Source organism: Lynx canadensis, chromosome F1 (assembly GCF_007474595.2).
Source record: "Lynx canadensis isolate LIC74 chromosome F1, mLynCan4.pri.v2, whole genome shotgun sequence".
Taxonomy (NCBI): Eukaryota; Metazoa; Chordata; class Mammalia; order Carnivora; family Felidae; genus Lynx; species Lynx canadensis.
The window spans coordinates 7,522,001-7,544,208 of NC_044319.2; the positions used below are offsets into that span (position 1 = coordinate 7,522,001).

Below are 22,208 nucleotides of genomic sequence, written 5' to 3' on the forward strand. Positions count from 1 at the left end.
AAGTGATCTCCCATAATGACAGTCAAAAAGCATTTTAAGCTACAAGATACACTATTAAAACATTTTTACTTTAAAATATGGCACATCCCTTGAATATTCGTAGGTGTTTACCCATATACTTTTACATGTTTGCTATCTCTTTTTTATTTTTCTCCAATTTATTGGTTTGAGATTTCGTTTTAGATGTCAACTTCACTTTGAGAAGACTTTGAAACATAATAGATACGTTTTGCCTGCTTTTCCTATTATTCAGAATGAGAGTAAGGGATAATGGGGTGATGATTTGTTAGGATTGACAAAACCTTCATTCCATGAAGCCCCACAAACAAAATTAATATCCTTTGTGGCCAGAGAGGAAGGAGTTAGCATAGAGAATCTAAAATATCTTGGAAATGTAGAAGTTAAAGAAAACTAAAAGAATGTTAAAGAACTGAAAACTCACCTGAAATTTTGCATTTTGGTTATTAATCTACCATTTCAGCGGCTGTTCAAAGAGCAGTTCTCTTATCATACTTAGGATATTTCGAACCCACAATCCCATCAAGCATTCTAATGAAAAGTCATCAGAGGGACTCCTGGGGGGCTCAGTCGGTTAAGCATCCAACTTCAGCTCAGGTCATGATCTCACGAGTCCGTGAGTTCAAGCCCCACGTCGGGCTCCGTGCTGACAACTCAGAACCTGGAGCCTGCTTCAGATTCTGTGTCTCCCTCTCTCTCTGCCCGCCTCTCCCCCTCTCAAAAGTAAATAAACATTAAATTTTTTTTTTAAGTCATCAGAGACATAAGAAGTTGTTCAAACATCCACGTTATAATTAAATTCTTCTCAATCCTACAAAAAAATTACTTAAGAGTCAGCATGGTTATTTGTCTCTACATTGTCCTGGAGAAAGTTTTCAGAATTCAACTAGAATGAACAAATGGACATTGTCAAATATCAGTGCGTCAGTGTGCCACAGGCTGAGCTTTTAGTCTACGCACTGCTAAACATCCAAATGAAAGAGGAAAAATTCACAGGTTCCCAAAGTAGAAGTGGTTGGTCACATGTAGAAAAATATATACACCATCATTAAGCAACAATATTAGAAGTGACTTCTAACTTTCAAAGAAGCAAGAAGTGAAGGGAACAATGATGTATGGCTAAATCAATCCCGCAGTAAAAAAAATCAGAAGCCCTATTTCAATTCTTCCTGTTTTGGCAATCAAGTGCTGTTTCTTTTAGCAATTCGCATATTTATTTTGGCCTTGGTTTAGGGTTGTTCATTATTTATTTCCTCAGTCACACGAAATACATCTTTCAGAAGAAAACCAGTAAATGTGTGAAGGAACAATAAGAATGTAGGCCGGCAGCCAAGAATACTCTCTCCTGGCAAAGTTACCTTTCAGATGTGAAGGAGGAATAAATGCTTTCCCAAACAAACAAAAGCTGAGGGAGTTTACCACCACTAGACCTGTCTTACAAGAAATGTTGAAAGGCGCTCTTCAAGCTGAAACAAAAAATTGACAGCACACAAAATTCTGATTAAGGTGATAAACAGGCAGTCAGAATCAGAAAACTGGAACTCTGTTTTGGAACAGTGTATGAAACTCCTAGCTATATCATAAATTTAAAGAAAAACAGCAACAAAATAATGATAGCTGCTGCAAGCTGGTAATGAAATCATAACATAAAAAGAGGTAATTTGTGGCATCAAAAATATAAAAGGAGAGGATTAAAAGGATGATAGGTCAAGAAAAGTAAGCTGCTATCAGCAGAAAAAGGACTGATTTTTCTATGAGTTGTTTTGGGTAAACCCCATGGTAACCACATGGCAAAAACTTAGAACAGTCATGAAATATAAAGAGGGGGAGAATGAGCAAATCATCATGGAAAACCACCAACTGGCAAAAGTAGACAGAAATGGGAAAAAAAAAGAAAGAATGGGAAACAAGAAAAAGAGAAAAAAGAAACAATAGAGATAAAATAACCAGAAGGCAAAAAATAAAATGGCAGCAGTATATAGTATATATGATTACATATTAGTATCACCCTCAGTGAAAATGGATTGAACTCACCCATCAAAAGGCACAGAGTGGCTGGATAGATAAAAAAAAACAATATGCTGCCTACGGAGGACTCACTCCAGCTCTAGAGACAAATACAGACTCAAAGTGAACATTGGAAGATGATATTCTAAGCAAACATATGAAAAGAAGGCAAGCGTAGCCGTACCTATAATAGACAAAATAGACTTCAAGCCAAAAGGGGTCACAAGAAGTAAAGAAGGTCGTTATATAATGACAAAGGGGCCAGTATGTCAAGAAGATATAGCAATCATAAATATACATGCTCCCAACACTGGAACATCAAAATATATTAAACAATTAATGAGAGATCTTAAGGGAGAAATAGACAATAATACAATAACTGTAGGATACTCTAATACCCCACCATCAACAATGGATAAATCACCCAGACAGAAAATCAACAAGAAAATGTTGCAGTTGAATCTGGAACAAATTTAGAACAAATGGACTGCTCAGACATATATAGAATATTCCACCCAACAGCAGCAGAATACACATTCTTCTCAAGTGCACATGGAACGTTGTCCAGGATAAATCACATGTTAGGCCACAAAATAAATCTTAGCAAATTTAAGAAGGTTGAAATCATACCAATTATCTTCTCTGACCACTGTGGTATGAAACTAGAAATCAACAGGAGCAAAGTAAGAAGATCTACAAATGGAAACTAACCACACTTCTAAACAACCATTGAGTCAAAGAAGAAATCAAAAGGCAAATAAAAAATTACATTGAAAACATAATGTATCAAATATTGTGGGACACAGCAAAAGCAGTTTCAAGAGGAAAGTTTATAACCATAAACATAGATACTAAGAAATTAGAAAGATCTCAAATAACCTAACTTTATACCACAAGGAACTAGGGAAAAACAAACAAACAAACAAAAAAACAAAGTAAGCCCAAAATTAGCAGGAGGGGGGAAATATTAAGGATCAGAGCAGAAATAAATGAAACAGAGACCAAAAGCCAATAGAAAGGATCAGCAAAGCTAAGAACTGGTTCTTTGCAAAGATAAACAAAATTGACACCGTTGGCCAGACTAAGGGAAAAAGAGAAAAGACTCAAAGAAATAAGTTAGAAATGAAAGAGGAGACATTACAACTGATACTACAGAAATACCTAGAATTATGAGACGCCTATGAACGAGTTTATGCCAAGAAATTACATAAACTAGAAGAAATGGATACATTGCTAGAAACACACAACCTATCCAGACTGAATCATGATGAAATACAAAGTCTGAACAGACCAATTATGAGTAAAGAGACTGAATCAGTAATCAAGAAACTCCCAAAACAGAAAACCTCAGGACCAGATGGCTTCACTGGAGAATTCTACCAAAGGTTTAAAGTAGAATTAACACCAATCCTCCCCCAAACTCTTTCAAAATATCAAGGAGGAGGAACACTTCCAAACTCATTCTATGAGACCAGCATTACTTTGATGTCAAAATCTGATAAGGAGACCACAAGAAAGACAACAATAGGCCAATATCCCTGATGAATATAGATGCAAAAATTCTCAACAAAACAGTAGCAAACCGAATTCAGGAACACACTAAAAGAATTATACACAATGACCAAGTGGGATTTATCACTGGGATACAAGGATATTTCAATAATATGCAAATCAACAAATGCAAATACATCACATCAATAAAATAATACATAAAAAATCACACGATTATCTCAATTGATACAGAAAAAATCATCTGACAAAATAAAACACCCTTTCATGATAATAAAAATTTTTAACAAATTTGGTACAGAAGGAACATACCTCACCATAACAAAGGCTGTATAGGACAAACCAACAGCTAACATTACACTCACTGAAGAGAAATTGAAAGCATTTTCCCCAAGGTGGGGAAAAAAGCGAGGATGCCTACTCTCCCACTCCTATTCAGGATAGTTCTGGAAACCCTAGCCAGAGCAATCAGGCAAGACAAAGAAATAAAAGGCATACACATCAGGAAGGGAGTAGTAAAATTGACATGATTTGCTGATGATATGATGATATGATCTATATACAAAGTCCTAAAGAATCAGTCAAAAAGCTGTTGGAATTAATCAACAATTTCAGTAAAGCATCAAGATACAAAATCAATTGCATTCCTTCACTGGTGATGAAGCCTCTGAAAACGAAAAGAAGCCATCTCATTCTCAATAGCATCAAAAACAAAATAGGAATAAATTTAACCAAGGAAGTGAAAGATCTGCACAATGAAAAGTACAAAGCTTTGCTGAAAAAAATTGAAGAAGACACAAACAAATGGAAAGGCATACTGTGTTCCTGGATCAGAATTAATATTGTTAAAATGGCTAGACTACCCAGCGTGATCTACAGATTCAATGCAATCCCCGTCAAAATACCGAAAACATTCTTCACAGAAATAAAAGAAACAATCCTAAAATTTGTGTGGAACCACAAAAGACCCCAAACAGCCAAAGCAATCCTGAGAAAAAGAACAAAGTTCGAGACATCACACATCCTGATTTGAAACTATACAACAAAGCCATATTAATAATAAAAAAAAAAGTACAAAAATGGGCAAACATCAACAAATAGAACAAAATAGAGAGCCCAGAAATAATCTCTGGCCTATACAGTCAACTACTATTGAACACGGGCACCAGGAATACTCAATGGGGAAAGCATAGTCTCTTCAACAAATGGTGCTGGGGAAACTGGAGAAAACATGTCAAACAATTACATTGGGCCCCCACCTCATACCACTCACAAAAATGAACTCAGATGGGTCAAAGACTTCAAGGCAAGACCTGATATCATAAAACTCCTAGAAGAAAATGTAGGGAAGGAGCTTATCAATAATGGTCTTGGTAATAATTTTTTTCCATGATACCAAAAGCACAAACAAGAACAAAAAATTAACATATGAGGCTACATCAAACTCAAAAGCTTTTGCATAGCAAAAAAAAAAAAAAAAAAAAAAAAAAAAAACAACAAAATGAAAAGACAGCCTACAGAATAGGGAAAAAGTTTTGCAAACCATACATCAGCTAAAGGGTTAATATCCAAATATGTAAAGAACTCATTCAACTCAATTTTTTAAAAAAGGCAAATAGTCTGATTACAAATGGGCAAAAGAATAGACATTCTCCAAAGAGGACATCAAAATGGCCAACAGACACATGAAAAGATGTTCAATATCACTCATCATGAGGTAAAGGCAAATCAAAACAATGATGAGAGGGGCACCTGGGTGGCTCAGTCGGTTGGGCGGCCGACTTCGGCTCAGGTCATGATCTCGTGGTCCGTGAGTTCGAGCCCCACGTCAGGCTCTGTGCTGACAGCTCAGAGCCTGGAGCCTGTTTCAGATTCTGTGTCTCCTTCCCTCCCCTGTTCATGCTCTGTTTCTCCCTGTCTCAAAAATAAAATAAAACGTTAAAAAAAATTAAAAAAAAAAAAACAATGATGAGATACCACCTCACACCTGTTACAATGGCTCCTCAAGAAGACAAGAGACAGTAGGTGTTGATGAGGATATAGTGAAAAGGAAACCCTTATACACAGTTGAAAGAAAGAGAAGTTGATCCAGTCACCGGAAAACAATAGGGAGGTTCCCCCCAAAATTAAAATCAATCTACCATACGATCCAGCAATTCCAACTTCTGGGTGTTTAAGCAAAGGAAATGAAAACAGAATTCATAATGGAAACGACACAAATGCCTATCAACAGATGAATGGATGAAAAGACGTGGTGCGTATACACAATGGAATATTACTCAGCCATGAGAAAGGAGAATATCCTTCCTTTTGCACCATTGTGGATGGACCTTGAGCACATTATGCTAAGTGAGAAAAGTCAGACAGAGAAACACAAGTACTGTATGATCCCATTTATACATGGAATCTAGAAAAGTGTAGAAAACAGACAGCACAGTGTTGGTTACCAGGAGATGGGGGTGAGCAATAGGAGTGATGGTGTTTAAGGCTGCAAACTTGTAATGAATAGTAAATAGGCCATGGAGATTTAATGCACTGTATAATGAATACAGGCAACAATATTACACTGCAATTGTGTAAATATGGTAAATATCAGTGCATTGGCAATCATGTTACAATGTAAAAATGTATCAAAGTAAGATGCTATACATCTTATTAAATTTACAAAATGTTGCACATCAAATTTATTCAATAAGAAAAAAAGTAGGCTGGGACACCTGGGTGGCTCAGTCAGTTAATGTCCAACTTTGGCTCAGGTCATGATCTCGCAGGTGGTGAGTTTGGGCCCCTCTGCGCTCAGCACAGAGCCCACTGCAGATCTTGTCTCTCTGTCTCTCTCTCTGCCCCTTCCCAGCTTGACACTCATGCTCTCTCTCTCTCTCTCAAAAAATCAATAAACATTAAAAAAAAAGTAGGCTGATTAGTCTGTGAACTATTAACATTTTTCATTTATGTTTTCATTCAACTAATATTTATTGGGCACTGTGCAGGAGTGATTCAAGTATGAGCAGTGTATGGTCCCAGGAACTCCATCCAATACGGCAAACGGACACAGACTAGATTATCATAACAATGTGGTGAACGGAATAATAAATATATGTACAAAATAATATAGGTCCTCAATGAAAGAGCATTTGTGGCAGTTTCAAAGTTAGAAGAGGCTTATTGGAGGAAATGCTACCTTAATTACATTTTAAAATAGGCAGGAGTGGGGTGCCTGGGTGGCTCAGTCAGTTGGGTGTCCGACTTCGGCTCAGGTCATGGTCTCGCGGTTCGTGGGTTCGAGCCCCGCATCGGGCTCTGTGCTGACAGCTCAGAGCCTGGAGCCTGTTTCAGATTCTGTGTCTCCCTCTCTCTCTGACCCTCCCCTGCTGGCACTCTGTCTCTCTCTGTCTCAAAAGTAAATAAACATTAAAAAAAAATTAAAATAGGCAGGACTTAGAAAAAAAGGATAAAAAGGGAGTTTTCCAGGTAGAAGGGATAGCATGAGCCAAGTTTCAGGTGGAGACAAATAGCCTAGCACATGGCAGGGTCTGTCACAAGTTCAGTCAAGTTCAGTGCTGGAACACAGAACCCGAGGTAAAGTCCTGTGAGATACACTTGGAGGAAAGGCAGGGACCAGGAACGGGAAGGCCTAACTGTGAGAGGATCTTGTCACTTTGGGGAGCGTCCGTTATGTTTTAATCAAGGGAGATATGCTTTTAGACAGATCCCTTTGGTGGTCATGGAAGATGTACTTGACAGGGACAAGACTGGAGGCAGAGAAACCACCTTGGAGCTGGTATAGTGGCCCAGGTCAGGGATAATGAGGGATAGGAAAGACAGAATGACGGACGTACTTGCCAAGAATATTTTTGAAGTACATGGTGAATGGTAAAAAGGAGAGCAGATGTAAGAATTATTGCCGAGTTTTTACCTTGGGTGATTAGAGGATGAACATTGTGCAAAGTGGAGGCTACAAAAAATATAAGGAAGTAAGCAGACTTGTGAATTTGAGGTTCTTGTAAAGGTCCAGATCGGTAAAGATCTTACGAAGATATTCACAATGAAGTCTGAAGAGGGTTAGCCTGGTGATACGGATTTGGAGCTTTTCAGATTATAGAGGACAGTTGAAATCAGGTACATAAATGAAGCCACCAAGGGGTTGGCATATACAGTGAGGAGAACAGAGGGTGGTGATGGAATAGTATGGGAACATTGACCATAGAAGAGACAAAGAGGCATTCTGAGAGATAAGGGACAGACCATCAAACCACAGGGTCACAGAAGCCAATGGAATTAGTCATCAAGAAGAAAGAAACCATCAACGGAGCTGCATGTGACTTAGACTGACTAAAATAAGAATTGAATGATATCCGTTAGATGTGGCAGTTGGGCTATCCCTGCTGACTTGGAGATTTGCAGAATGGCAAGCTGGAGGCCAGGGGGGCTAGAGGCTGAGAAGTGAGCAGGGGTGATGAAGTCCAGTCAGATGTTCTAGATTACACTGTCAAGAAGTTATGTTCAAAAAAAAAGTAGAAACAGACCCAGAAATACAGAGAGAAAACTGACGGTTGCCAGTGGGGACGGGCAGGGGAGGGACAAAATGGGTGAAGGAGAGAGGAAGACCCAGACCTCCAGCTGTGGAATGAGTAAGTCACAAGGATGAGTGGCACAGCATAGGGAATGTCCTCAGGGATGGTGTAACAGTGTTGTGTGGGGACAGAGGACAGGTCACTGTGGTGAGCACAGCATCACATACGATGTTGAATCACTACATTGTACGCCTGAAACTAATGTAACATTGTGTGTCAACTATACTCAAATATAGATAGATGATAGATAGATAGATAGATAGATAGATGATAGATTTGTTCAAAAAAGAAAAGAGATTGTGCACCAGCCACAGAGTGATACAGAGTCAGGGAAATTTTCTCTGAATGGATGAGATTTACATTTTGTTCTCAAACTACAAGAAAGGTGGGGAGGTGGGGGAGTTGAGACTGTCTTCAGGAAGGAATGACCGATGAAACACAGCTGCAGAGGGTCAGGGGACCAGCCCCAGAGGCAGAGTGGTACAGGTCTGACCCTGAACAAGGTTGCCTTATCCTCTAAGCCAGAAGGAAGGGGAGAAGGATGTATGAGGCTCTCAAGGGTAGAAATCTGAGGGACACCATGACTGAGAAGCTCCGTTTTTGTGGACAGAGGAAGAAACAAGTTTAGCTCGAGTGGAGTACAGCTTAGAGTACTGAAGGAAAGGTCTGGGAGGCAGAACCACCCAAGGCAAGGACAGGGGTGCTGGGTGGTGGTGAAGGCCCTGATGGGCTTGTGCTGGCTTCAGCTTCACGGGCTGAACTGACTTTGTTCAGTAATCCTCGGCTTTGCGACCATTGAAATAGACCAATGTGTGTGGCTAGGTGAGGCTCTGAGCCAGGATTTAGATGCTACCAAGAGCTACGAGGAAGGATCAGGGCAGGTGTCCTTCAGGCAATCGGCACTGAGGTTAGGCTGGGCCAGAAAGGGGACCCAAAGCTGATAGAGCAGGAGAGTGAGAGGGTCACCGGGCTGGGCCCACGCGGGGCAAGAACATGGTCAGTGGGGATTTCCCAGAGGATGGGATGCTGCAGGACTGCAGCCAGTCCAATATAGAGAGGAGAACTTTGGAGGTGCAGTGATCATGAGGCCAACAGGCTAATGTTTTGAATAATACTTTATTAGTCCAAACTGAGTTGGCCTGGATCTAGGGGAAGATGTGAACAAGTGAACAAACAAGGTTTGTCAGGGCTGAGGGGAGACAGAGATTTGGGGCTTATCCTTCCGAAGGAAACATTTGTTGTTTTTTCTTCTTAAATGAGAATTGAATGACAGTTCTGGAAGTGACATTGTGTGTGTTGGTGGGGGGCTGACCCCACTTCTTACACTAAGTGGGCAAACTCTCGTAGAAAAATACATGGCCAGACTTCTGGAGAGTCTCTGGTCAGGATTTAATTAAGGCAGAAGACTAAGGATTGAGGGAAGAGGCTGAGCCTCCAGGAGAAACTGCCGGATGGAGGAGTCCAAGGGCCAGAGTAGCTGGGGGCTTGGTCAGGAGAGAGGAAGGCAACTGGAAGTAAGAGTAAGGGGATGACCAGAGCAGAAGCTCATTCGGGGGGCAGTTTCCAAAGAAGAGGGGTTCAGGCAGCATTTGGGAACCAAAGAGGTGCTCGAGGCTCCGAACTGGAACTCTGTTGGAAAGTTGATTCTTTGCACACTATGAGCTAAGGTCCAGCTGGAGGTGGGTGCAAGTGTGGCGAGGGTAGCACACGGTCGAGGCCAACCTGTCCGCATACTCCCCCCACACACCCTGAGGCCCTGCTGGTGGGAGAACACATTTTAGGCAGGGGCAGGACCCAGTAAAGCCTCTTTCCAAATATCCAATCAAGTTATTTACAGAAAGCAGTTAACGATTGGGTTAATATATAAATGTTCTTTGTAGTCTAGTAAATTACTTTCCCCCAGCTAACTTATTTTCTTTGTTTTTATCCACATGGGTATTATTTCTGCAGGACTTACTGGCCAGACTTGGATGGGAAAATCAGAGAAGCCTTAGTTTTGCGAAGCGTTAAAGTTCGACTCCTGATAAGCTTCTGGAAGGAAACAGACCCCCTTACGTTTAACTTTATTTCATCTCTTAAGGCTATTTGCACTGAAATAGCCAACTGCAGTTTGAAAGTTGTAAGTATGACATTGGCTTACGTATTATTAAATAAAAAGGGCTGATTCCCTCTGCACATCTGTGAAAGCTATGAGCATTTGCACTCATGTAAACTGCCAAGTGAGAACCAGGATAACAGTCTCTGATAGTGAAAAAGCACTTCAAAAGTAGGATAAGTAATGTTTCAAGACAAACACTCTCGAGAAAAGGAGCCTGGATCCCACATTTCCTGGTGCCTCCTGGCCCTGCCCTGTTTGTATACACTGCCCGTGGTGTCCTCTCCACTTTGTTGGGTCTGCCTCGTTCTCCTGCCTGCCATTCCAGTTTCTAAGGCCATGACCTCAGTGAGGTCACATGCACCTGCACAGCCTCCCCCAGCCCCAACGTGCCCCTGGCTTAGCTCCTGCCCTTGTTCCAGCCCCCGGGGCCACATGCTAATCCATATCCGCCTACTCTGAGCGGGGCAAGATTGGGAATTGGTATTACTTTCAGGGTGGTAACTCCCTAGCTCATGTTTGACTTTGCTTGGGTCCTTACCTGTGACTTCCTCTTCCTCACCTCAGGGCCTTTGTACATGCTGTTCCCTCTGCCCATAACACTCTTCTCCTCCATGTTTTATCTAATGCCCTCTAGTCCTTTAGGGCTTACATTTTCCAGCCTCCACTGCAGTCATTCAGCAAAAGTACCCTGAGAGGGGTGCCTGGGTGGCTCACTCAGTTAAACATCTTATTAATGATTTTGGCTCAGGTCATGATCTCACAGTTTGTGGGTTCAAGTCCTGCATCAGGCTCTGTGCTGATGGTGAGGAGTCCCCTTGGGATTCTCTATCCCTCTCTCTCTGCCCCTCCCCTGCTTACTCTCTCTCTTTCTTTCAAAATAAATAAATAAACATTAAAAATATATACCCCAAGATCCTACTTTCTGCCAGGCACCCTTCTAGGTGATGGGTCTGTGCTCCATGCAGCATTTAAGGACCCAAGATGGCAGGGGCACCACCATCCACTCTGACACATACCTTCCAAGATAGTCCTAAGCCTCAACATCCCAAGGTCGATCAGAAGGAGGGAGAGACTGGAGGGCTTCCCAGGAGGCATTTATGGGTTAGACCTGGAGGTGGTGAACATCCCTTTAGCCTTCATTCTGCTGCTCAGAAGTCACTCACCTGTCCACATTCAGTGGCAGAGACAGCTTATGAGTGTGGCTTTGCACAGCTCAAAGTTCAGGACCTCTTAGTGATGTGCAGGACTGGACAGCAAATCTGGATATGGCATTCATAGTTCAATAAACAGAAACTAAAAACAACACAACAATCTCCTACAAGACCCAAGACCCAGGTTGAAGTTGCCTCCTCCCCACGTAACAGGAACAGGAGAAGGACAGTAAAAACTCCCATTCAGGAGAGGACACTCAGCAGTCACTGGTCCAAGTGATCGTAAAATCCTTCTGGGCAGGTACAGCGAAGTCCTCCTGTGCCAGCTCCCAAGGTTGTTTTCAGCGTGAACAGTTAAAGGAGGTTTTGGTTCCAGCTCATGGTTTCTCTGGCAATGCAATTTTCTCAGAAACATAATAGGCTTCTGATTTGTTTGCTTCTAGTCATTTCCAAGTACCAGTAGCCACAACCAAAGATTTTGTTGTACGTAATTCCCAAACTTCACTAATCATGCTTCCTTTCCCATATACCTCTGCCTCAGCCTTCCTCTTCCTCTCCCCTCCTCCCTTCTGTCTCTTCTCATTAAGGGTGGCTTCATTCAGGTCATCAGACTTGGGTGGGAAGATTATACCAATTATGATTACTTCAGTTATCTGATCTTTGCTGCAGGAATGAGTCTTTTTTTTGAGAGAGAGAGAGAGAGAGAGAGAGCATGATGGGGGGTTGGAGCACAGAGAGAGGGAGACAGAATTGAAGCAGGCTCCAGGCTCTGAGCTGTCAGCACAGAGCCTGATGCAGGGCTTGAACTCACAGACCGTGAGTCAGAGGTTTAACCGACTGAGCTACCTGTGTGTCCCCGTAAATGAGTCTTAACTCAGTCACTTAAAGCATTCTTCAAATTTCTTTTCTACTATTGGGCTCCCAGCACAGTTTTTCCAGCCCTTTGAAATACCATATTTCTAGTGTATCTGTTCTCTTCCATATGTGCTTGCAAGCCAGCAAATCCATCTCTGAGCTCATTTATCTCCTCTACTAACTTCCTAAAAGCACTAGTAATGACCCATATACACTGTTAACAATTTGTTTTCCCATCCGTTGCCCTGTAGCCAAAGGTTTGGGGGTGCTTAGTCTTCCTTCCAAACAGTGCAGGTTATGGTCTTACCAAGTATTTTTCCACTGCATTAACATGGGTCTCCATTCTTTCCGTCCTGCAATACCAATTTCTTTGCTTCCTGCTGCCCATGGGATAAACCATTGCCACATCTTTTGTTAAGTTTTTATTCTGCTGTTATGGAAGCATCTCACATCACATTGCCTGGATGTAGTGAGTGCTTAATATTTTTTAAACAAATGAAGGAATTGGTTATATTCATGAGTATAGACATTTAGACAGGCACTGCGTTAAATACTTTGTATGTACTATTTAATCTTCATAACCACACTATGAAGTGGGAAATTTTCCCATTGTACATACATTGAGAGTGAAGCCTGAAGCAATTAAATAATTTCTCTCCAGGACACTAGTTAATAGTGGAGAGAGATTCAAATACAAGTCTTTCTAACTCCAGAGACTGGGCTCTTAAACCTCATACTGTATGGTCAGCAAGTAGAACAAATAATTGAAGTTATAAAGGTTTTTTTGTCTTTCCTATCTATATTAAAAACATCATATTTATATCTGCTCGAAGACGTGAGAGGCTCCTCATCTGACTGATGTATCTCTGAGGATCAACAAAAATATCAGATAAGATGTTTTTTTTTAATTAAAAATTTTTTTTAACGTTTTATTTATTTTTGAGACAGAGAGAGACAGAGCATGAACGGGGGAGGGGCAGAGAGAGAGGGAGACACAGAATCGGAAACAGGCTCCAGGCTCTGAGCCATCAGCCCAGAGCCCGACGTGGGGCTCGAGCTCACGGACTGCTCGCCGTGACCTGAGCTGAAGTCGGACGCCCAACCGACTGAGCCACCCAGGCGCCCCCAGATAAGATGTTTTTTAACTCAATCATGCCATTAAATATTTTTTAAAAATTGAAATTATCAACAATTTAAAGACATAAAATTCTAGAATTTACTATAAATTTCAAAAAAAAAAAAGCATGCTTCCCACATATATTTCGTTTTAATCTTCCTAACATTCTGGTAATATTGATAAAATAGAAATTTTTATTTCCATTTTACTGGTTTTTATAAACTGAGGTAGCCATGCACATGTCTGAGTTCACAAATAAGTATTAGAAGTAGAAACAGGTCTATGAAACCTACAGCTAACATCATACTCAATGGTGAAAAGTTTTCCTTTAAGATCAGAGACAAGACAAGGGTTCCCATTCTTACCACTCCTATTCAACATAGTACTGGAAGTCCTAGCCAGAGCAATCGGGCAAGAAAAAGAAATAAAAAGTATCAGAATTGAAAAGGAAGAAGCAAAATTGTCAGTTTGCAGACAACATGACTTTATATATAGAAAATCTTAAAGACTCAGCCAAAAAAAAAAAAATGTTACATTTAATCAATGAATTCTGCAAAGTTACAGGAATACAAAATTAACACACAAAAATCAGTAGTGTTTCTATACACTAACAATGAAATTTCTGAAAGGGAAATAAAGAAATGGATCCCATATACACTAGTATTAAAAACAAAATACTTAGGAATAAATTTAACTAAGGAGGTGAATAATCTCTATACTGAAAACTCTAAGGCATTTATGAAATAAATCAAAGACAACACAAAACAATGGAAAGATATTAGAAGAAGTAATATTGTTAAAATGTCAATACAACCGAAATCTATCTATAGATTCAATGCAATACTATCAAGACTCCAATGGCATCCTTTAGATGTAGAAAGTAGAAAAAACACTCAAAAATTTATATGGAACTGCAAAAGAACCTGAATAGCCAAAGAAATCTTGAGAAAGAAGAACAAAGAAGGAATTATAACATTTTCTGATTTCAGGCTATTCTATAAAGCTATGGTCATCAAATATGGTACTGGCATAAAAACAGACAAATAGACCAATGGAATAGAATCAAGAGACCAGAAATAAACCCAAGCATATACAGCCAACTAATATTTTTCAAGGGAGCCAAGAATACTCAATGGAGAAAAGACAACCTTGTCAATAAATGGTACTGAGATAACTGGATATTCACATGTAAAAGAATAAAACTGAACCCATATCATACACCACTCATAAAAAGTAACACAAAATGGAATAAATACATAAATATAAGACCTGAAACCATGAAATTACTAGAAGAAAACACAGAAACAAAGCTTCTTGACATGGATTAGGGTAATAATTTTTTGGATAGGACCTCTACAGTACAAGCAACAAAATCAAAAATAAATATAAGCAAATGGGATTACATCAAACTAAAAAGCTTCTGCCAACAGAAGAAACCATCAACAATGTGAAAAAACAACTTATGGAAGGGGGGGAAATATTGGCACACCACATATCTGATAAGGGCTTAATAGCCAAAATACATCAAGAACTCATATGACTCAATAGCAAATAACCCAATTTAAAGATGGGCAAAGGAGCTGAATAGACATTTCTCCAAAGAAGATATACAGAAGGCCAACAGGTACATGAAAAGATGCTCAACATTACCAGTGATTAGGGAAATGCAAATTAAAACCACTATTAGATACCACAGCATGCCTTTTAGAATGGCCATCACCAAAAAGACAAGAGGTAACAAATGCTGGTGAATATGTGGAGAAAAGGGAATTCATGGTAGGAATGTAAATTGGTATAGCTACCATGGAAAACAGTATGAAGCATCCTTTACAAATTAAAAATAGAACTATCATGTGATTTAGTAATTCTACTTATGGAAGTATATCCCAAAGAAACCAAAACACTAACTCAAAAGTGTATCTGCATCTTCATGTTCATAGCAGCAATATTCACAGTAGCCAAGACGCAGAAACAACCTATGTGCCCATTAGTGGATGAATGGATAAAGAAGTTGTGGTATATATATACAATGGGATATTATTCAGCCATAAAAATGAGGAAATACTACCATTTGTGACAACATAGATGGGCGTTGAAGGCATTATTCTAAGTGAAATAAGTCAGGCAAAGAAGGACAAACACTGTATGATACCAATTGTATGTGGAATCTAAAATTAAAACACACACACACAAAGTCATAGAAAAAGAGATCAGACTTGTGGTAACCAGAGGTGGGGGGAGAGGGTGAGAGGCGGGGGAATTGAAGCAAGGTGGTCAAAGGGTACAAACTTCCAGTTACAAGATAAGTACTAGGGATATAATGTACGACGTGATGACTTCCGCTAATGCTGCTGTAAGATACGTAGGAAAGTTGTCAAGGAAATCAATCCAAAGCGTCCTCCTCACAAAGAGGAAAACAAATTTCTTCATTCTTTTCTTTTCTTTTCTTTTGTTTTCTTTTCTTTTCTTTTCTTTTCTTTGTATTGTATCTGTATGATACAATGTATGAGAAGATGGCTGTTAGCTGCACCTATCGCAGTCATCATTCACAATATATGTAAATCAAAACATCGTGCTGTACAACTAAAATTTATGCAGTGATAGACGTCAATTACTTCTCGATAAAATGGAAATAACAACAGGTCTGTGATTACTACTGTAAGTCTATTTTCCGTGCCAGATTTGCAAATGAGTGTGATAACCAGGAGTTGCATCAGGGCGCCAACTTTAGTTTGGAATCAGATATCAGGGATTATAGGAAACACTGGATGGTCCCAGGAAGCCAGGCAGAGAACCAGGAGAATAGAGTCAGTTTGTGTCCAGTACCTTTCCATGGACAAGAGAATGCTGGGGATTGTTTCATCTGCAGGGATAGCATTTTCCAGATAACCGAAGTGGCATGTGAGGCTGCATGGCAGTGAATAGGTTCACCATCGTATTCCCAGGGCCTAGCATGATGCTGGCACAAAGCATTCAAAGCATATATGTGGAATGCATGGATGGATGGATGGATGGATGGATGAAATAAAAAAGGGAGCTGATGGTTTAGGAAGGCTCTATGGGAACCAGTGAGTGGAGGGAACACAGCCCATGTCCAAGACATGGTGGATGTGGAGTCATTTTTGCCATTTTCTCAAACGGGGGATGTGCTTGGAGAGGGGTGAAGAATCTTTTGGGGGAAGTCATTTACTCAGAGTACAGTATGCTTGCACTTAGAGGGGTGCCATAATCAGACTTACCAGATATCACAGTGTTTTAAAATATAACTTTAATTATGATTGAGGTGTGACAACATCAATGGATCAGAAGACAACAGCCATTGCAAAAATAGTTTGTTTTATCCACAGATCTCAAGAGAAGGGGGCATAAGGCAGGAGTGAGGGGAAATATGGGCAAGGGCCTTTGTTTGGTTTACGTGGTGGTGGAACAGGCAAGCAGGGTAAGCCAATTTAGGATCGGCAAGTTTGAATAATTTCAGTGGGCCCTTGGGCCTAGGAGCTGTCCCTGATTTCCTGGTACCTGACCCTGGGGTGATTAGAGCAGACGGATAGTGACCCAGAGTGTGAGAGCCCATAAAGGAGGTGGTCCTGGGTATGGTCCCTGGACTGTTTGGTTTACATATGAGAAGTGTGCTCACAGGCAAGTTGTTTGCTATCTCTAGGAATTAGCCAGCCCTCAGAAGGGCAATCCCTCCAGGCTCAGCAGGACCCAAATGTCAAAGCATCCGAATACAGAAAATAAGAAGATATGACTAATACAAGCAGAAGCAGAGGGGGGAAATGTCTGGGGCCCATCACACATGGTGCATTTGCTCCTATCTCTTCTCTAAGCCATTGTCAGTTGAAATCTCCATCATGAAATTAGTGCTCTCATTTAAGACTTGCAAGAAATTACAAGGAAAGTAGAATCCATTATTTTATTCTCTACTTAGCTCCATCTTTGCAAACACTCATGGTCTCATTACTTGAACGAACCAAACATTAATAGTTCACCATTGGACGTTTCATGAAACAGAGGCTCTGGTCCTCATGGAAGCCAGGCCCTGCACCTCTAAGCATCAAGATAAGCCTGGGTGGGAATGAAGCCTGCAGCCCCTACATCTAGAACACAGATGGATGAGAGCTGTTCCAAGACAAGTAGGCATTGGGACCTTGAGTGAAGCATGTCTTCTGGAGTCTTTAAGCCCTGATAAAGCAGACAACCTGGGAGTGAGGCAGGGAATCTCTCTCCTCGGAGGAGTGGGCACCCCTATCCTTGGCTTGGGGGGGTTTATGTCCATGAGGGGACTCATGGGAAACAGACTGCATTCACAGAATTGCCCCTGTCAGCTAGGCTTTTATTTTTTAATAAATTCATAAATCACTTTTGGGGTTCCTGGGTAGATCAGTTGGTTAAGTGTCTGACTCTTGATTTCGGCTTAGGTCATGATCTCACCAGTCATGGGATCAAGCCCTGCGTTGGACTCTACACTTACATTGTGGAATCTGCTTGGGATTCTCTCTCTCCCTGTCTCACTGCCTCTCTCTCTGTCTCTCTCTCTCTCTCTCTCTAAATAAACTTTGAAAAACATTTAAAAAGTAAATCACTTTTGAAAAGTCTTTGCTGTCACCTACAGCATATTAGGTGTTTAGTAGTATGTCAGTGAATACAGTATGATTTCTGCTGCCACTTTAGTCTCCCAGATAAAGCTGTCTCCCTCTTTTGGGCATCTTCAGCTTTCTAGAGCAAATGGGTTCTCCGTAGAGCCTCAAGCAGTGATGACATCCCCAACTTAAATTAGGATGTATATTTTGTTCTTTTTTACATCCATTGTGATTCCACAATAATATTTTCCTCAAAAGGAGGCAGTAGAGTGTGTGGACATGTGTTGTGATAGAATGTCTGAGCAGGGTGACTGCTCTTACTGAATGACAGGTGGGTATCACAGGACCTCACAGATATATAACTATGACTTAAGAGCATTCACAGGTAATCAAGTCCATGGGAAGAGTCCACAAAACGTGGCTATATGTGACCCTCCAAATGACACAGATTTTGCAGGAGACAGGAACTGGGAAGAAAGGGAACTGATGCAGCATTACCTATCATCATGGTAATGTGGCCCCAGGTAGCACTGTCCTCTGTGATGTGCAACTGACAGTTCTTGGGGAGTAGAACCATTGATCTCAAGGAATCTGCAGAAAATCAGAATAGAATTTTCAAGGGCTGCAGGGGACCTTGGTGATCATCCAGTTTATCACTCCCTTCTCACCCTTGGGCGAAGGGGAAGACCAACCCTCATTGTTTCCCCAAGCCAAACTGGAACACTTACGGTTTTCGTTTTGTTCCCTTTAGTTCAGTTTAGTTTAGTTACTTTGATAGAGTGAGAGGGGCAGAGAGAGGGAGAGAGAGAGAATCCCAAGCAGGCTCCACACTGACAGTTGCAGAGCCCGATGCGAGGTTCAAACTCACAAACAGTGAGATCATGACCTGAGCTGAAACCAAGAGTCAGGTGCTTAACGGACTGAGCCGCCCAGGAGCCCCAGACAGTTACAGTTTTCAAACTAAATGATGTCTCCATTTCTAGGTAGCATCTCATTTTTCTCTCTGCCTCTTTCCTTCAAACACGCATGATCCCACAGCCGTAAGACATTCAATCCAGGAAGATTCCACACACAGTGCTGAAAATGCTCAGCCTTTTCCGGTGTGGAGATTTGAGACCTCACCTTTGATGGTGTGTATTCTGTGAGCTCTGTCACAGTTCAGTCCTCATCTAAGCAGCTACCAGTTCCAGCAGATTCCAGAGGCACCAGCCCGCCTACCCCCACTGTCAGCCCCCACATCCCGGGCCTCAGGTGCTTTTCGGGTCACATTAAAGTTGAAATTCAGGATTCCCGGGTTGAAGTGATTTTTTTTTTTTTGACTTGCTTATTAAAAGAGCTTGTAGACCTAGGTGTTTAGATGGAAAATATTTGTTCCTTTGGCAAAAATCTCTTTTGACCTTTGCAAATCCCCAGCTTAATCAGCTAGTCATTGCCACGAGCCTGCTGCTTCTTATAATGTATGCAACACAGAGGAATATTCATTCAGCTCATCGGTGTGCATGACAGAAAGCGCCCTGAGGCCGACTTCAGATGCTACTGCACCCTGATGAATATGACAATGAGAATTAAACCAACGTCTGGCCCTCGCCCTGGTGAAAGAATGAATTTTGTGTTCATTTTGCAGCTTCAAAGCGTTCATTATAGACCTAGTTGAGCACGCTAATTTTCTCTCTTGTTGCCCATATAGGCTTGAGAACAAAAATAGCTTCCTCTATATGAAGAAACAAGATTGTGGCTTTAATAACCCAGTATGAGGTCTGCTGCGGCTGTTTGGATAAGACACGCTCTTGTGCTCTTGCACAAAGCCAAAAATGTTGTCGATTCACCTGCTTTATGAATGGGTTTATTTTTGTGTCTTACAGAAGTTTTTTGATCTGGAGAGAGAGAATGTTTGTGCTACAAAAGAACAAAAAGATCACGCCTTTCCTAAGTTAAATCGCAACAAGTACATGGTGACAGACGGCGCAGCTTACATTGGTAGGTGTCAGCCTCCTCAGGGGACAGTGCGGGTCAGTGGCGGTCCGACTGTGCTCTTCCGTACCCCATGGGGCCCTGGAGGAAACAGGAGGGTGAGGGCCAAGAGCTCTTGAACTGAACATCTCCTCTAGGGCTTGGTTCAAGCACGAGGACACCACAGAAGATGTTCTTTGTAAGTGTTTTCGGAAATTCTTTGGTCTCCTTGCCTCATTCGATAGGTGAGGAGGCAAATGGCTCATCAAAAGTGAGTCCTGGTGGTCGAATGAGCACAGGGGTCCCTTCCCACCCACCTACCACAGACAACCTGTCGTGAGTTGCAGCAGCAGACGTGGTGGCCGCTCAGCGCCAACATGAGCACTTCTTGGGCAGCAGTCCCACCTCTGCCACTTTATAAATGTCTAACCCTGGAGAATTTACTTAAGCTGTCTACACCTCAGTTTTCTCATCTGTAAAATGGGGCTAATAATCGTTTCTACCTCATTCCGTGAAATTTCAGTGGAATGATATCTGCAAAGCGCCTTGCACATTTAAAACCGCTGGCACACAGATAATACCTGATTCGTGTATTTTTTATTTTTATTTATAAAATGTTTATTTATTTATTTTGAGAGAGAGAGGATGAGAGCACGAGCAGGGGAGGGGTAGAGAGAGGGAGAGAGAGAGAACCCCAAGCAGCCTCTGTGCTGTCAGTGCACCTCCTCATGTGCACAGGGCTTGACTCCACGAACTGTGAGAACTGAGCTGAAATCAAGAGTTGGACGCTTAACCGACTAAACCCCCCAGGCACCCTAGTTTTTATTTGTAAGGTAATTTCACAACCCAGATGCAGAAATCATACCTCCTGGTGGAATTGTTTACTCGTGTGTCGGATCTGTTCTCCTTTCCTACAGTGTGGGTGAGTCCAGGGTAACCCCTTAATTGGTACCATCAACTGCAGAGTGGAAATTGTTATCTATAAAAGAAGGTACATAAATCACAAAACAGCAGCGTGGCTATTACTGTAAAGATGAAGTGACAGTCTCCAAATAGAAAAGAAAAACGTGTGTGGAATGAAAGAATATGGAATATGGGTGTTCCCCCATTCACTGAGTGAGTGGAATATGCCCTTTGTGCTTTGTAAACCACTTTATCTCATTTGCTTTTTTTTTTTTTTTTTAGTGTTTATTTATTTTTGGAAGAGAAGGAACAAGCAGGGGAGGGGCAGAGAAAGAGGGGAACAGGAGAATCTGAAGCGGGCTCAGCTATCAGCACAGAGCCCGGCACGGGGCTCCAACTCACCAACTGTGAGATCCTGACCTGAGCCAAGGTCAGATGCTTAACCAACTGAGCCACCCAGGCGCCCCTATCTCATTTGCTGATAGGGAGGGTGGCCTTTATCACCTACAGTTTAGAAATGAGGACCGTAAGACAGGAATTGACTTAAACACGCAGATGTGAAGAAGAGCGAGTTCTAGGATCCGCGGCACCCAGAGCCCCACCCCCACCCTGGAACCAGAGGAAGACACTGCCATCAGCCACTGGACAGTTAGTTACTCCATCCTGCCTTCTAGAAAGGTGTTCTTTTTCCATTTCGAATAGTTATGTGTCCACATTAGGAGAAGAGAGGACTGGAATTTTTTTAAATGTCTATTATTCAAGCTGTTTTAGGATATGAGAATGTTACTTTATTCATGCTGTTCCTCTCAGTGGCTTAAGATGTAATAGTTTGGATTTTCTCATGTTCATCAGCTTATGGAGGGTAGAATGAATCAGCTTCTTTTTAAGCAAGTGACAAAAACGAACTCAAAATCATTTCATCAAAACTGGGAGTTTCGGGCTCAATAATTGGAAAATACAGGGATGGATCAGGTTTCAGGCACAGTTGGATTAGGAACTCAGATCTGGATATTTTACCTGTGGGGTGTACTTAAAGTGCCATGTGTACTTGGAGCAGTTATGTGGTACCTGTGTCCTAAAGTTCTTTTAATGAATTACATGTTTTGGAGTCACAAAAACTTCTGTTTGAATTCAATCACTGGCACTGGAAGCTGGAAGATGATGGAAAGTCACGTGATCTCTCTGAGCCTCTGTGTGCCTCTGTTTTCTTATCTATAAAATAGGGATAATAGCATCTACCCTTTGGTGGTGATAGAAGGATTAAATGAGATAATATATGAAAACCTCCAAACACTGTCTCACATCTGTCTAAATCCTTAGTAAATATGGATTTCTGGCTCTCTCTTCTTCTTCCCATAGAATACATTTTTGTTTGTTTGTTTGTTTGAGAGAGAGAGTGTGCATGCAAGCAGGGGAGAGGGGCAAAGGGAGAGGAAGAGAGAG

The 22,208-nt window shown here is 41.3% G+C and overlaps 1 protein-coding gene across 1 annotated transcript in view; it reads left to right on the plus strand.

Annotated features, from left to right (window-relative positions):
- PLD5 (phospholipase D family member 5) overlaps window positions 1-22,208 on the plus strand; it is a 352,020-nt gene that overhangs the window by 318,900 nt on the left and 10,912 nt on the right. Inside the window, exons 15-16 of the mRNA XM_032591872.1 lie at window positions 10,059-10,227; window positions 19,775-19,889. Coding sequence (XP_032447763.1) covers window positions 10,059-10,227; window positions 19,775-19,889 — 284 coding nt within the window. The remainder of the gene's footprint in view (window positions 1-10,058; window positions 10,228-19,774; window positions 19,890-22,208) is intronic.